This window comes from Lycorma delicatula, chromosome 4 (assembly GCF_047948215.1).
Source record: "Lycorma delicatula isolate Av1 chromosome 4, ASM4794821v1, whole genome shotgun sequence".
In the NCBI taxonomy this organism is placed as follows: domain Eukaryota; kingdom Metazoa; phylum Arthropoda; class Insecta; order Hemiptera; family Fulgoridae; genus Lycorma; species Lycorma delicatula.
Genome location: NC_134458.1, coordinates 189,469,101 through 189,484,813, shown reverse-complemented (window position 1 = coordinate 189,484,813; position 15,713 = coordinate 189,469,101). Strand labels below are relative to the sequence as shown.

Genomic DNA, 15,713 nt, shown 5'->3' with positions numbered 1-15,713 from the left:
AGGAAGTGCTATTGATTGAGTTGTATGCCTTTTTGAAATCTACGAAGACATTTGCTTAGTTTTTATGCCTTGTCATTTTTCTCCTTATTATTGTTTTAAGGTTTGAGATTTGTTCTGTACATGATCTTACTTTTCTGAATCCTTCTCTGTATTCTCCTAGTTGTTAAGTATTTGGTTAATTCAGCAATATTTTGAAAGGTAAATATTTTTGTTTGTCAGAGGTAAGAAGGAAATACTTTTGTCTTTATTTAGTTGTGTTTCATCTGCTTATTTGTATAGTCGATGTATTAATGCATTTTTTCAATCTTGAGGGATTTTTCAGATTTCCATATCTCTTCTAGCAAGTTCTCAGATTTTTCTTGGTTGTTTTCATGATTGTTTCTGTAATTTGCTGCAGTAAAATTATTCCTTGCTACCTTGTTATAAAATTTCTAGCTGATTTTGTCTGTTTTGATTTAATTATTTTGTTTGGATTTTTCAATTCAAGTTGCTAGATTTTGGAATTGAATTGTTACCTTGGCTTCGTTGTAGTTTAATAATCTTTCAAAGTACTTGCTGGAATTTTGCAATTGTCTTTGCTGTTGTGGCCTAATTTTCTTTTTTTACCCTAAATCAAAGACTGTACAATTGCTATTTGGTAAGTACGTTAAATTTTGGTAAATGTGTTAAATTTTAAATTGTATTTATTTATTTAATTGATATTGACAGGCATGAAACCTGTGAATACAAAATAATATTAAAAAAACCAACCTAATTTCATAAAAAAATTATAATTCATAAGTTAGAATAGCTCTTGATAAGGTTAAGGTATTAAGTGTACTTTACATAGTATAGGTGGCATAGTAATAGATAATCTATGTGAGTTGATTGAACCATGAACATTTTGAAAATTATACCAATCAATGTAGTTAGTATGAAAGTTTAAAAACTGCAATAAATTAGGTTAGTCAAAATAATTACTAAAAATTTTAGTAGCAAATATTTAATCTGTCCTGATCAGAAATTACTTAATTCTTGGTATTTTTAACAAATTAAAAATATGAATAAAATTATGATTGGTAATGTGCATAGAATCACTGATTTTATATGCAGCACATGTAAAAAAAATTCTATGTGGTATTTCAGGTAATTTTAATTGCAAGTCAGCAAAAGGTCACCATACAACAGAGTTTATTAATTTTAAATTAGTACTTCATAAATGCATGACCTAAAATTTTAATTAAAATTTGTAGAGAATCTCTTAATAAAATTTATCATTTCTAGTGACTTACAGTATTACCAGTTTATTCATTGAAGGATAACTTGCTACCAAAACATACAGCTAAGTGTTTAATAGAAGATACCTTTTGTATTGCAGTATTATTTTATATTATTCAGCTGCACAAGTATATCAACATTTTCAAACCTTCCAAATTGAATATGAAATTAATTTTTTTAAAGTTAGCAGAAATACTATTTTTGCTCACAGTTCAAGTTGATTGGAAGTAATTGAATATCAACTAGATTTGTAATCGGCTTAAACAATTTCATATATGATCTGCAAAAAATTAAAAAAATGCGAATAGCCTATGAATAAACAGTAATTTATAAATACAATGAAAATTTGGGAACCCAAATGCATGCCTTGTCTTAATCCATATCTAACATACATAGGCTTAGAGATAAAATTATCAATTTTAACATAAGGAATTCTGTTTGTACGAAATGGATGTATCCAAGACAACAATTTATTATAAAATTCACACGCAGCAGGTTTTTTAATAAGTAATTTGATATTAACTACACCAATGGCACAACAAAAATCAGTATAAAATGATTCAAGATATGAAAGAATGATTGAAGAGCTAAGTTAAAAACTATACAAAAAGACAGAGCGTTTCTTCACTAAAAGAGGATGATTATATTCTGGGCGTACGAAAGAGTTATCATTAACTCAAATGGCCTTTTCAGTATCATTCTCAGTTAAAATAATGCAGGAATCGTTACAGTTAAATGTAATTTTAGTTAAGGAAAACTCGTTAATATAGACACTTTCACATTTTTAAGCGAAAAGGTTATATAATATTGGCGCCCTTATTAGCATACTCACTTCAAAAAGCGTACAAGATGGATAAGATCTGCTGTTGTCATTTTTATTAGCAAATTTAAAAAAAAATCTTTGACTAACAGTATTGCATACAATTTCTTTCTAAATAATTCTTAATAATAAATAGATTACGTTTTTGAAGCTTATGGAATTTTTTGTTATTAATAATTGCGATAATAATTTCACTAGAGAACTGCTTGTAGTTTTGGTAGATGACATTCAACAATATTACTGTATTATAATTATAATAATTTAACTGTGGCTGTGCTGTTTGTGTATGGTAAGTGAATTACATATACAATTTATTTTACTTTTATAAATTGTACAATAAATCATAAACATATTTACTCTGTAGCATTTATTTATTGTTTGTTATTACAGAAAATAAATTTCGTACACCTGGAAGAGAAGGCTTGAGATTATGAATAGTGACAGTCAGAAAAGATTTGTTATGGTTGAAGAGACCATCTCAGTTAAATCTGAAAATTTAAAAGTTGAAAATGAAGTGGTAAGTGGTCGATTTTGTATACAGTGGTACACCAATTATCCAGATGGACATTGCAAGGCCAAATCTGGATAATTGAAAATGGTAATTTAAAAAAGGTTGTGGTATATATTGCACATATAATTCTATATTTAATGGGCAATACAATAAGTAAAAAAAATAAAAGTAAAAAGTAAATGTGTTTCAGTTAAATTAAGAAGAAATTTGGAAAATGAAAATAAAATGTACGGTGTAAGAAAAAAGAGATAGTAAAATGTTGCAAAAAATACAGTATATAGACATTTGCTTTTATAATCAGTTTTACAAATGTCGGTATAAATATATATATATATATATATATATATGTGTAATTATTATGTTTTTACTAAATGAATTGCAAATAGGCAGTTAAATAACCCAGTATAATAAAGATTGATTATAGGAATTGTAAAAATTCCTATTTAAACCATATGTCACAGGAATGGTACGCCTGAGTGTACAAGACTACACATAGTTTATATGTCATAAATACCATCCTCATTTAAATGGACGATGGTGGGGTAGCTTTATTGTTCACTAGTTGGTTACTAGTTTCAAAAAGAGTAATGACAATATTAGTGGTGTACTCATTATTAGGAGTTTTTACAATTTGTGTGCCTGCACCTACGTATGCTATCAAATTTTATTTATATATATCCAGTTTCTGGCTCTGAAATGTCTTAATATCAAAGTGTGCTCTTTTTATTCTAATAAAGTGAATGAAATTTAGCCTATCTTTCCAGTAAACTTTCATCATCTGCTACAGTTTTTTCAGGTATATATACATCTCTGAATTTTTTAACAAGATAGTCAATAATCGATTTTATTTTTTGGAGATTTATTAGTATTATTATCATCATGAGTAAAATTGAGGAAATACAATAAAAGTTTGATTCTTTGGGCTAAAACTTTTCCAAATCCATGAGTTGTAAAAAGGAGATTCTTTGTGTAATAACTTTCATTTTGTGGCTTTCAGGTAATTCCTGATAGCGTATATACAGCTACAAACAAAAGCATGTCATAATTATCAGTCTGTTTCCACAGGTGAAACCTCAAAAACTGGTTTAGTAGTTTTTTTAAAAATAAATCTTTGACGTAAAGATTAGTCTGCTTGACATAAAGAATGTCAACTAATTTATTTGTAAAATATAACTCTAATAATGAATATACATTGTTAGGACATATAGAATAGAGAAACAATATGATACTACCGCTTCAGCAATAAATTAGAGTAAAAATGGAACTAGACTCACATATGTTACAGTAACCCAATAAAATGTGTCAATTCATAATGATGAGTTATTTCATCAGTGGCACTTTTTAGCAAAGAAGTGGATGACAAATTATTTCGTCAAGGAAATTTTTATCAGGGTAGTTATTTGATGAGTTATTTCATCAAAAACTATGAAGGGGGTTAAATAACTTGCTATTAATTGTCAGTATTTGGTGTCATAATTTATGTTTGGTTGAATTGTAGTTTTAATCTCGCTTGTCTAATCTAATTGCTTTTACGTTCCTGTTATTTCCCTTTTTCAGTTACTTTTTCTTTCATATCGCCTTCATTATTTTTAAGTATTTTACTTTTTTCTTCTGTCCAGGTAAGAAATATTTCTTCTACAGTTTTTCCCCCCCGGAAACCTGAAATATTTTGCAATTGTCGTAGTAAATGTTCTTTGATGTATTTTTCTGTTATTATTTTTTAGATTTTAAAATGTAGAAATAGCTTGTTAGGGTTCATTCTTTGTAGATGACCATAAAAGGTGATTTTTCTTTTTCTGATTAAATCGAACACTTTCTCCATGTTCATTATTGTGTCTTCTTTTCTGTCTTTGATGGGCTGAAAGACTTTTTTTTTTTAATATTGTTCATTCATTTGTCTATTAGAAGTTGTCAGATGTTCAGTGGGACATAGAGCTTCTGATCAAATGACTGTTCAGTAGTGCCTTATTTTAGCATTCAGTGATAGTAATTTTCTGCTACAGGTGTTTAGTTAATTGATAGATTAGCCACTTTACTGTGTATGGACCTAACGGCTTCTTTTTCAGGGATGTTCGACTTCAATAGTCTCCTCTGGGTATTTTAAATCTTCAATTTCAGTAATTTCCTGTGTTATTAATTTTTTAGACAGCTAATAAAATATCATTATAAGAAATTTATAGGGTTTACTTTTATAATTTAGTAAAATTAAAGGGAAATTTAGAAACGTAACCAGACAACAGTACTGTCTTTTCATAACTTCAACTTACAGGAAGAAGAGCCTTAATTTCCTTCTGAATATGAAAAATCTTCTCACCAATTTATTTTAAAAATATTGAAATATTCTCTTTTATGGAAACAACATTCGTCTGTTGCAGAATTTTTAAATAATAATAATTATAAAAAAAACACAGTTTATCTGCATTCTGATCAAAATGTATTTAAATATATGCTCAAAATAATTTTCAATAGCGCCCTTAGAATTGTGGATTATCTTTTTGTGATTTTTTATTTTTAAATATTTACCTTAACATTATTTCATGTGTTTTATATAAACAGTTAATATAGACTTTGATCGCATCTATTTTTATCTTATAATTTGTTTTTCTTTAATCTATTTTATGATGACAGTATATCTTGATAATAGACAAATTTACAATGGTATAATTAAGTTTGTCAGAATAAAAAAAGATATTTTATGGAATATTAATTAATTTCAACATTTTTGTAAGGTTTTTTTTCATCTTATTTTTATAGGAATCTGAGATCTCATTAAATGATGACATTCCACCTTGGATTAATCTTAAAATTAATGATGTACACACTGTAAAGGAGGAGGAATTTTATCCAGGTCATGTAAGTATTTATAATTATTGGATATTGTAACATACATGGTGAGGTTGGACAGAAACCTGAAAAAGAAACTAAATTATGAAATATAGGTAATAGGAACTATGGTAACTAAAGTACACACGCCTTTGACAATGAAAAATTCATAACTTATTTCTTTGCAATGGCGGCAGAAATATTCAGTAATGAAGTAGAAGAATAAATCTATCTTTTCCTTAATGAATTTCTTTAATTCACAACTTCACCCATTTTGGGAGTGAAGAAACAATGAATATTTTTAATATGTTAATGTTCAAGGGAGCTAGGGCCTCGGTTAATAGCTTAAAACCTTCTCTGGGGTAACACAATTGTATTCTGAAATTTAAAAGTAATCAGTCAGTCAGGTTCGTCTCACATGATGCATGAGCAAACAGACAAACTATATATATATTCCCAGTTTGAATTTTCAAAATCGGTTTATTGTTTTCTGATATAAGAGCACCACATTGCACCTCCAAAAAATTTCCCCAGGGGCACCCCGTTTGTTACCAGTTCGTAGTAATGATTGGGCTAGTCTCCCATGAGGTGTCCGTATACCTCACCACTCTAGCCTCACATGCAGTCCCCAAGGGAAGGTCATTATTGTTAAACAGAAAGAAATTGTTCAAAATTTAATATTACTCATTATTTTTGTAATATGTTTCAGTCGACTGATATGATGCATTCAGTTCAAACTCACCTCACACAGTGATGACTCACAGTTCATTAAAGATTGTGCTTCAACCGGAAAATCTCTACTACTACAGATATATATTCATATATTTTTTTTTTGAGATTGAAAACATATCTAAAAACCTCAGTTATGCTGAGAAATGTGGGTAAAAATTTAGTTGAAATTGATTAAGGAGTATTTTGTTTAACCCAAACAAACAAAAACCCTCTGCCTCTTTATGTAATAGTATAGATAGAGATACGAAGTATTATCAGCAAATACTGCTTTGTTAAAGTGAAGCTTAATTCTAATAATATATATTAAATTAGTTTTAAGTTCACCCAAAAAGATTTTTAATTTGAAAAAAATTAACAGATTGCTGGGGCATGCAGAAATAAGAAAATGAGTGAAAAATCTCATACACAACCCAGCAGCTGTTTTTAACATATGAATAGATGTTTTTAACAACTTTATGTATTCATTCAGAACAAATAAATTTTGCTGCTTTTGTAAAATAAAGCTTTAGTTGCTTTTATAGACAATTAAAATCTAAACCATGGATACCTATAGACTTTGATTGTTGGGGTTCAATAAACCATATGTTACAGGAATGTTACGCCTGAGTGTACAAGACTACACATTGTTTACATGTCATGCATATCATCCTCATTTAATTGGACGTTCATGGGGTAGCTTTATTGTTCACTAGTTGGTTACTAGTTTCAAAAAGAGTAATGACAATAAAAGTGGTGTAGCCATGATTAGGAGTTTTTACAATTTGTGTGCCTGCATCTACGTATGCTATCAAATTTTATTTATATATATCCAGTTTCTGACTCTGAAATGTCTTAATATCAAAGTGTGCTCTTTTTATTCTAATAAAGTGAATGAACTTTAGCCTACCTTTCCAGTAAACTTTCATCATCTGCTGAAATTTTTTCTGGTGTATATACATCTCCGAATTTTTTAACAAGATATTCAGAAAGAAAGTGTTCAAATTTTATTTAATATTACTCATTATTTTTGTAATATTTTTCAGTCGACTGAAAAATATTCGACCAGAAACCACTGTGAACACATGGTCCAACTCTCACCGAACAAGAGCATCAAGTGCATGACCCCCAAGTGAGTCCAAACCATCACATGCCAATTCTTCCTTCCACCTGGGACACATGAAAAAGATGCGCTCCATTGTGTTAGTTTCTTCACAATACTGACATTGATCTGTACACCTCCTTCCAATCCTGCAGACGTAGACCCCAAATGACATATGGTCTATTGACCAATACAGCACCTACTTCTGGGATCAAAATATAGCTCTAATGTCCTTTTGGATTCTTCCACCTCCTGCTATTCAATAAACATACGGGTCCTTGCCTTCTGTGATCCTGTCCCTTTTTTCCTTGGCTATGAGGTCGAATGGTGGCATTCACACCACCACTAGTGAAGCATCCAAGGAAACTGTCCTATATAATTGGGCTACCCTGATTGCCAACTTCCTATACTTGCTGTTCAGTCTGAAGGCCTCCCACCTTACCGCCATCACATACAATATTGTATGTGATAGCAGTAGTATCGGCTATATATCCAACACCACCGTAGACGCTAATATCCTGCGTTTAGATGCCCTGGGACCTGCAACATTGGCCAATAGCCTCATCAGTGTTGAGAACATTCGCTCCGCCTTTGTGGCCACCTAAAATAGATTTATCATTGTTTTTGTTAGCTTATTTTAAAAAAACTTTGGAATCATTAGATAAAGATTCGTCAACTTTAACAGTATAATTAAAAAATAAATCTTGACTAAGAGTATTACAAATATTTTGTTCTTAAATATATTTTAATAAGAAGGTGATTTATGTTGTTTTTTAAGATTATGGAAGTTTTTCTCATTAATAATTGTGTAAATTCTGCTTCAAAAATTACAATATATATAAATATGTTTGGTACTTGATTATCAACAATATTGTTAATATGTAGTTGCAGTTCTAAAAAAATTTCTATATTGGTGATAAATATCAAATCCGAGTCAGGTATTGCATTTTTCATTTGCTACTAAATTCAGTTTCCTTGTTTCACTCTTAAACTTCAATATTATATGGCAATATAATAAATAAATATCATTTACAATCAAACTCCTATTTAGTAAATGGTGAATGTTATAAAAATATCTGATAAGAATTGTTTAGCTATAAGATTTAACTCAAAATCATAGGCAACATTATCTCTAAGGTAAATGATATTTACCATGATAAAAAGTTTTACTGTAAGCATTATTAACATAATATGTCAGTAAGATTAGAAAAAACAAACTCATGAGAATTACCACAAGAGTTTTAACAGATTATTTGATTGTAAAAGGTTACAATTTGTAGAAAAATCTATAAGATGAGTTGAAACATTTTTTGATAATATTTTGCAAAATCTGGCATATTAAAGTCACCTAATAATAGTAATAATTTAACTGTGGCTGTCCTATATGTGTATGCTAAGCAAATTACAGGAGCAAATTTATATATTTAATAAATTATACAAAAAATCGTAAAAATCTTTACTTTGTAGCATTCATTTTTTTGTTTTTTATTACAGCAAGTAGATTTACTACAGCTGAAAGAGGAACTACTTGATATCAAAAAAGATCATTTAGCAATTGAAGACACCAATTTGTATAAATCAGAAAATTTAGAAGTTAAAAATGAAGTGGTAAGTAAGGATATTAGATTCTGCATACAGTGAAAACACCAATTGTCCAGATGAACCTTTACAAGGCCAGATCTGGATAATTGGGTAAAAATTTACTTTAATAAGTTTTACAAAGGCTAAAATACATATATGTTTTTTCTAAATGAATTGCAAAAAGGTCAATTGAAAAATTCAGTAAAATAAACATACATAAAATATTTCCGGTTGAAGTGAATATTTATTTTTCAAATAATGTATTATTTTTTCTTAATTTGGATTTAAGCAGTCCAGTTTGTCAGACATCTTGAAAATCGGCATCCTACTGTATTGTTTTTCATTATTATGGCCTTGCATGTAAATTTTGGATTCCATGCAGTTCATTTGTGAACTCGTATATATTAATTATTTAGCAGGTTAAACTTTTTATAGTCCATTTTTTTTTCTCTCTAAATAAATGTCTATATGCACGATAGAATATTCTTTCAGCCTCTGCAAAGCACGGAATTAGAGAAACACTCTTGCTTCTAATTTCTTACTTCAAAATGCCTTCAGGCCTAAGCTCATTCTCAGTGATAACTTTTATAAATTCTTTAACTGTTCACAATTTATATAATAACTATTAGCTTTTTACATTGTGTAAAAATTGTTTGTTTTAAATAAAAATTAATAAAACAAATTTTAAACTTCTAAAAATATTCAAAATGATTTTAAAGAGTTTTTATTTTTAACAAATATTTGTTCAGTCAATAATGAAAAAGTATTACAATAATTATTAATTTATCATATCTTATCTTTGGATACAAACTTAATTTTAATAAAAGTATCTCCATCAAATTCTGTTTGCAGAATATATATATATATATATATATATATAAGGCAGGATGCAGGAAGGAAATTGGCATTACATCAGTAGACGCCACAGGTACGATAAAATTAAATGAGAAACTCATGAACAAAAACTCTTATAAGATAAAACCTCACAACACAAACATTTTCAACACTAGAAAGGGCACAAAGATTGAAATGTATGAAAAAGTAATGGGAGGACCACAAGGCCCAAACAGTCCCATCAAAGAGACATAAATGATTCTATGCGGTCATAAAAGATAATAATAATATATATATTTAGCCCACCAGGCTGATCTAGTGTTTAACTCATCACAAAAAAGTTGTTTTAACAGCTGATTTTCAAAGTCGAAAGTTCTCAGGTTCAAATCCTAGTAAAAGTCAGTTGCTTTTATAAGATTTATTAATTTAACAGTGAATACCTGTGTACTCTGGTGGTTGGGGTTTAATTAACCATATGTCTCAGGAATGGATGATCTGAGTCTCTACCAAACTAAACAAAGTGTAGTCTGATACATAGCATTATCTCATTGAGGCATGGTGAAATTTGTTTACATGTTCTGAATCTTCTATGTATACTTTTCTCATCTAACTGTGAAAACTATTAAATTATAGAAATAGTTCATACATATTTATAAATTTATGCATTCAGAGTTCAAGATCACAGAATAATAACTTAGATTCATGTTTTCCTGTTCACAGAGTTATTACTATATTTCAGTTTAATACTAGTCATACATTTTTTTTTTAAATGAATTTTAATGTTTTTGAAATATGAAAATGTTTTCCTTCTTAGTGTGGAAATTTCTAAAACAAGGGGCAGGACAAATACCAACATCACATTCACAACAATAATATCGTGATTCCTTTCTTATATGTTTTCCATAATAACAACACATCTTGTAGGTGCAATTTTTATTCTGTATCGGGAATATACGACAAGAAATGTCATTCTCAGAGTATGAGAGAATCATCTCCTACAGAGAGCCTACAATTTTTGGGAGTGACTTTGATGAATTTCAACATTTTGTTCAATAAGGGGCTTCTCTGAATTGAACAAGAGTGTACTGGACTGTAAGGTTTAAAAAAAAATTATTAAAATTGTAGCTCCAGCTTTTTAATGTTTTTAGTGAATGGAGTCATATATAATTTATAATTTTCTGTTTACAAGACCATTAGTTGGTTGCTTTAAACCGTCTGCCCTAGGTTTGATTTTGTTTCATGTGAAGCAACTAAAGTACGTCTGGGCACAGTCATGGTAATGTTCTCTTATAGTTTTGATGTCCATTGTACATAAATTTCTGTGGTATAAATAATTGAGCTGCTTGTGTGTGGCTGATTATCACCTTTATTTCAGTGGTAATATCATGTTTATGTAACACTGGTGTATATTTGTTGTGTGAAATATTGCAAAACCTCTTCTTCTCTTTCATTCTTGAGAATGACTAGTGCCATTTTTATTAGTGATGTGTCTAATGTCAGGTCTCGCATTAATCATTCACTTGACAATATTTTATATATATGTATATATATATATATACCTATAATTCAGTTCTTAAATATTCCGGTAAAACAAAAAAAGTTACACACAAATAAATATAAATAAAAATTTCAATATATGAAATGTTTTACAGTTTTCAGCGACTTTGTTGTTTTTATTATAAATACTTCAATTTTAACTTAGATTGTTTTTATTTTTGAAGATAATGGATGTACCTGTAAAGAATATCTACGTGTATGAAGCATTCCCCTCTAACAGTATCAAACTAGAAACTGAAGATGATACCACAAAGGAAACTTTATTGTTGATTTTACCACATCACCCTATTGAAGATGATATTACACCTGTTTGTGTAAGTATAAATTGATTTATTTTTTGCTTTTTTTTGTGTCATATGGAAAGATCATCAGCCATTGAACTATAACATTAAATTATTGATTTTGTGTTTTTAGGAAAGTGAATCTTTGCAAGTGAAAGAGGAGCCGATCAATAATGGGTGTGATAATATTGATGAAGTGACAGATCCTCTTGTGAGTGAAGGGACCAACCTAATTAAATTAGAAGATCATAAAATCAAAAATGAAGCAGTAAGTTAGTTTTACTCGCCCTTTCAAAGTGAATTTTGTAGAGTAGTTATGTGAGTGAAACTTTATGTAAGCACTTAATGTTGATGTTTTAATTTGACTTCATTGCATTTTTTTACCATGTTTTGGTTTATTCTTTAGTAATACATGAACTTTCAAGTACGAGGATCATTACAGTTCTGATGTTTTACTAGACTGATTGATATGTACTGCCACATTGGCCAAAAAGATACTGTTCTTTTACCACAATAATGTGCGGGTACACATATCTCTGATAGTAGTTGCAAAACTCAATGATAATTTACACTTTGACAAAGTCATCTGGAAGCATGTGCTGTATTCACCTGACTTGGTTTCAATTAATTATTACCTTCTCCCAAATCTGAAAAAATGGCTCATTGGACAAAGATTTATTTCTAATGATGCAAAGGTGAGAGAACTGCTTATTTCGCAGAGCTGGACAAATCACATCATACTGATAATATAAAAAAAGTTGGAAAATCTGGGTAAATGAAACAAATTGCAAGAGAATTAAGTTGAAAGTTAAAAAAAAATCCTTCAAAACCTTCCTGAACAACCGCCATATTTGTTTTAAATTGACTTATAAAATTAATTTTCTCAGATTTAAATTTGTGATTAATGTGTTTGCTATTTTGTTATTTTTTGCAACATACACTTTGAGAAAATAAAGTGTATAATATATATATATATAAATAACAATTGTAATATTCTATTAATAGTAAATTCATATAAAAATAAAATTAAAACAATTTTCTTCTTTTTTGGCCTAATTTTGTCATAATAGTTGGATTTTTCTAAAATTTTTAGCAAGACAGATTTTAATGGTATTTACTATGAAAAATATTTATTTTTATGATATGTGATCTGTATATAAGTGGTATTATTACTAAGTTCCAGTCAGAATAAAAAAAAAAAAAACATTTATTGGAAATTAATTTTATTCTTTATCTTTTTTTTTTTTTTAAAGGAATCTGAGATCTTATTGAATGATGATGTTTCACCACAGGTTAATCTTAATATGAAAAGCAATGAACTTCGAATAAAAGATTTTCGCACAGTGAAGACAAAAGATGGGATGGTATTTTATCCATGTCGTGTAAGTATTAGCTATTGGCTATTGTAACAAACATGATTTGTCTCTTGTTAATTTCATTACTGTGTATATATTTCAATGTGTTAGTTTTTAAAAAAATGTTTGTAATGTATTTAGTTCATTTTAACTAATATCGATTTATTGAGATGTTTGTGAATGATAAATGATAAATTTGTGAATGATAAATGATAAATCAATGTGTGAGAGCAAAGTGTGTTTTTGAAATTCATTAATGACTGAAGTATGTGAATTTTAACCTGTTGATGGAGTTGACATTTTAGTAGGCTTTGGGTGATTTGTTGTTAATTGTATTCAGTGTTCATGTTTCAATATTTATCAGGTAGGCAGTTTAAAGTGGACCTGGCACAGACTAAACATGGTTAGACATAAAATCTGTAAATGAAAAGAAAAAAATATAAAATCTAATTTTGTGATTACATTAGGAAGACTTAACTATCTACCATATTTTGACAAAAGATATCCGAAGTGATCACCCTGCACAGCTGATGCAGCAATGCTAAAGTAATTATATTGAGAGTCACCTGATGCAAACTGTTGTCAATGACTTCAGTTATTTATTGTGAACTTTTGCCTTCAGTTATTGATAGTGTAGGACTTGCAACTAGACAAATCGTGGTAACAAGGAAACCACTGTTCTCGAAAATTATTGCACTGAAGCATGAATAGTTTACAACAGACAATAATAGATTAGAGCAGTAATATACACCTCCAATAATAGTGCTAATAGGAGCAGTGTAAAAGGTAACACTCAAATACCTGTAGTTAAGCTCTCTCAGTTTGGTTTTTAAGTTTCTTGCCCTGTGTGGAAATATATATATATTAGTGTTTCTTGCATGCGCACCACTCATCAGATTTATTTACAAGTTTTTTTAAATGTTTTTAATATATTGTTATAAGAGGATGCGAATTTAGAAGAATTAAAAAAATTATATATTTTTATTTTGTTTATTATAAAATTATACATTATAATTCATGTTTTCCAGTTTGATCATATATATATGTTGTATTTTTTTAATAAAAAATTCAACTTCAACAACCCAAGTACAGAATTATAAAGTAAATGAAATGACACTTACCTTATTTTTTATTCCAAAAGCACCTTTACAGGATCCTGCATCATCAGTTGTATATAATATAATTAAATAAAATTACATATCAAACATAATAAAAAATTAAAATTTCAATGTAGTGAAAATATCAAGAAATTTAATTTAAATAATACTAGGTAAAGTTTGGACATTTTTCAGAGATTTTAAACATATAAATACAAAAGATTCCAACTTGATCAACTTTCAGACAGAATATGAAGATGACAATTATAAAGGCAGCAACAGATGGCAGAACATTTTTATATAAAAAAAAGAAATAATCATAATTTTTATAAATAGCGTTTTTTAAATCCACTCAGTAATGTAAATTGGCTTTCCAGGTTACATATCATAAATTTATTCTATTTACTATTTTTTTTAAACTTAAGTTGTTATTTATTGTAGAAGTAGTTATTTTATTTAACTGACTTCATATGTTTTTTATATATGATTGTAGTTTTAATTTTCTATTATGTTTGATATGTAATTTTATTTAATTGTATTATATAAAACTGATATGCAGGATCCTGCAAAAAGGCTTTTGGAATAAAAAATAAAATGTTATTTCATTTACTTTGTAATTCTTTACTTGGGTTGTTGAAGTTGGTTTTTTATTATAAAAATACCATATATTGGTACAGAAGAATATGACGTTTTACTATAATCTACAGAGTGTCCAGTCTAAAAGTACAGCTTAAAATTAAGAGAACCAGTTAACATAACTTGGCAACTTTTTTTAAAATAAACATCAACTCTCGCAATGTTTTAATGTAAATTTGTCTACTTCAGTGTATGCACCTTTTGTTGCTCTTCAGATGCCTGGAAAATAATCTAACTCCTGCCAGGTGTTGAAGAGCATCAGCTTCATTATTAGACCTACACCTTCAATTTTTTTATTTTAAATCGTCCAAATCTCAAACTTTCTTTTGTTACAACTTTTAATGAAATTTCAAGCAAAAAAGTTAGAGGAGTGATATCTGAGAGATCTAGCTGTCCATGCAGTCCCTACTTCATCAGATCTTACATCTGGGAAAGTGTTGTTCAGTTTTGATTACTGCATGGAGTTTTAAGTACATTAAATTTGACAGTGTCTTTAACTATCCTGCACATATGAAAAGTTGTCTCACCACTAAATAAGATATCTAACTATAAATAAGAGTTGTAACTTGTATTCTTGCAAACTGAGTGCTTATGGTAATGTTGTGAACAGTAGAAAGAGATATTTGCAGTCCATAACTAGGTCGCCTAATAAAGTTAATGGGACGGGCAGTGAATGCGTAGCTTATTCGATCCATAGCCTCATCACAACTGTAACCTTTGATGATTTCTGTCTCTTAAAGTCGTACCTTTGAGGACGTTAAACTTTGACGTAAAAGAATTGATATTCCATTCAGTTTGTACAAGCTGTTAAACATATGTACATGATTGAAACTCCATTAACTAAAACATGCACTGAATGGTTTTTGTGGGATCCACATCTTGATGGACTACAATCACATTGGAGTCAGCTTGTCTGCACATCATACGCATATTCTACTGACTATTGAAAGTACCCTGAACAATTCTTGGAGATTTATGCTATCATTTGAGTCTACTAAGAAGTTAGAACTGATTTCCTAAATATAGGCCATTTGTTTTGGATACCTTTAGCCCAGACAATCTGTAAAGTTTCAGCTATGTGTATAGATATGCAATAGGATAAGTAAAGTTTGTTATTACATTAAACTTTACTTGTGAATCATTAAATAGTA

General features: G+C 28.9%; 1 protein-coding gene across 1 annotated transcript; it reads left to right on the top strand.

Moving 5' to 3' along the window:
- Positions 1 to 3,115: 3,115 nt before the first annotated feature.
- On the top strand, positions 3,116 to 15,509 carry LOC142322773 (uncharacterized). The gene is made up of 6 exons (XM_075361849.1): positions 3,116 to 3,172; positions 5,343 to 5,441; positions 11,358 to 11,507; positions 11,608 to 11,742; positions 12,728 to 12,856; positions 15,357 to 15,509. Exons 1-6 carry the CDS (start codon positions 3,116 to 3,118, stop codon positions 15,507 to 15,509), a joined length of 723 nt encoding a protein of 240 aa, XP_075217964.1.
- The last annotated feature ends 204 nt before the right edge of the window (positions 15,510 to 15,713 follow it).

What these genes read in the sequence shown, in the direction of transcription:
- LOC142322773 (XM_075361849.1), top strand. Translation starts at nt 3,116, where the DNA reads ATGGACGATGGTGGGGTAGCTTTATTGTTCACTAGTTGGTTACTAGTT. An exon ending in GGTTACTAGTTTCAAAAAGA is followed by an intron (nt 3,173 to 5,342) that starts GTAATGACAATA and finishes TTATTTTTATAG; the next exon opens with GAATCTGAGATCTCATTAAA. An exon ending in ATAAAATCAAAAATGAAGCA is followed by an intron (nt 11,743 to 12,727) that starts GTAAGTTAGTTT and finishes TTTTTTTTAAAG; the next exon opens with GAATCTGAGATCTTATTGAA.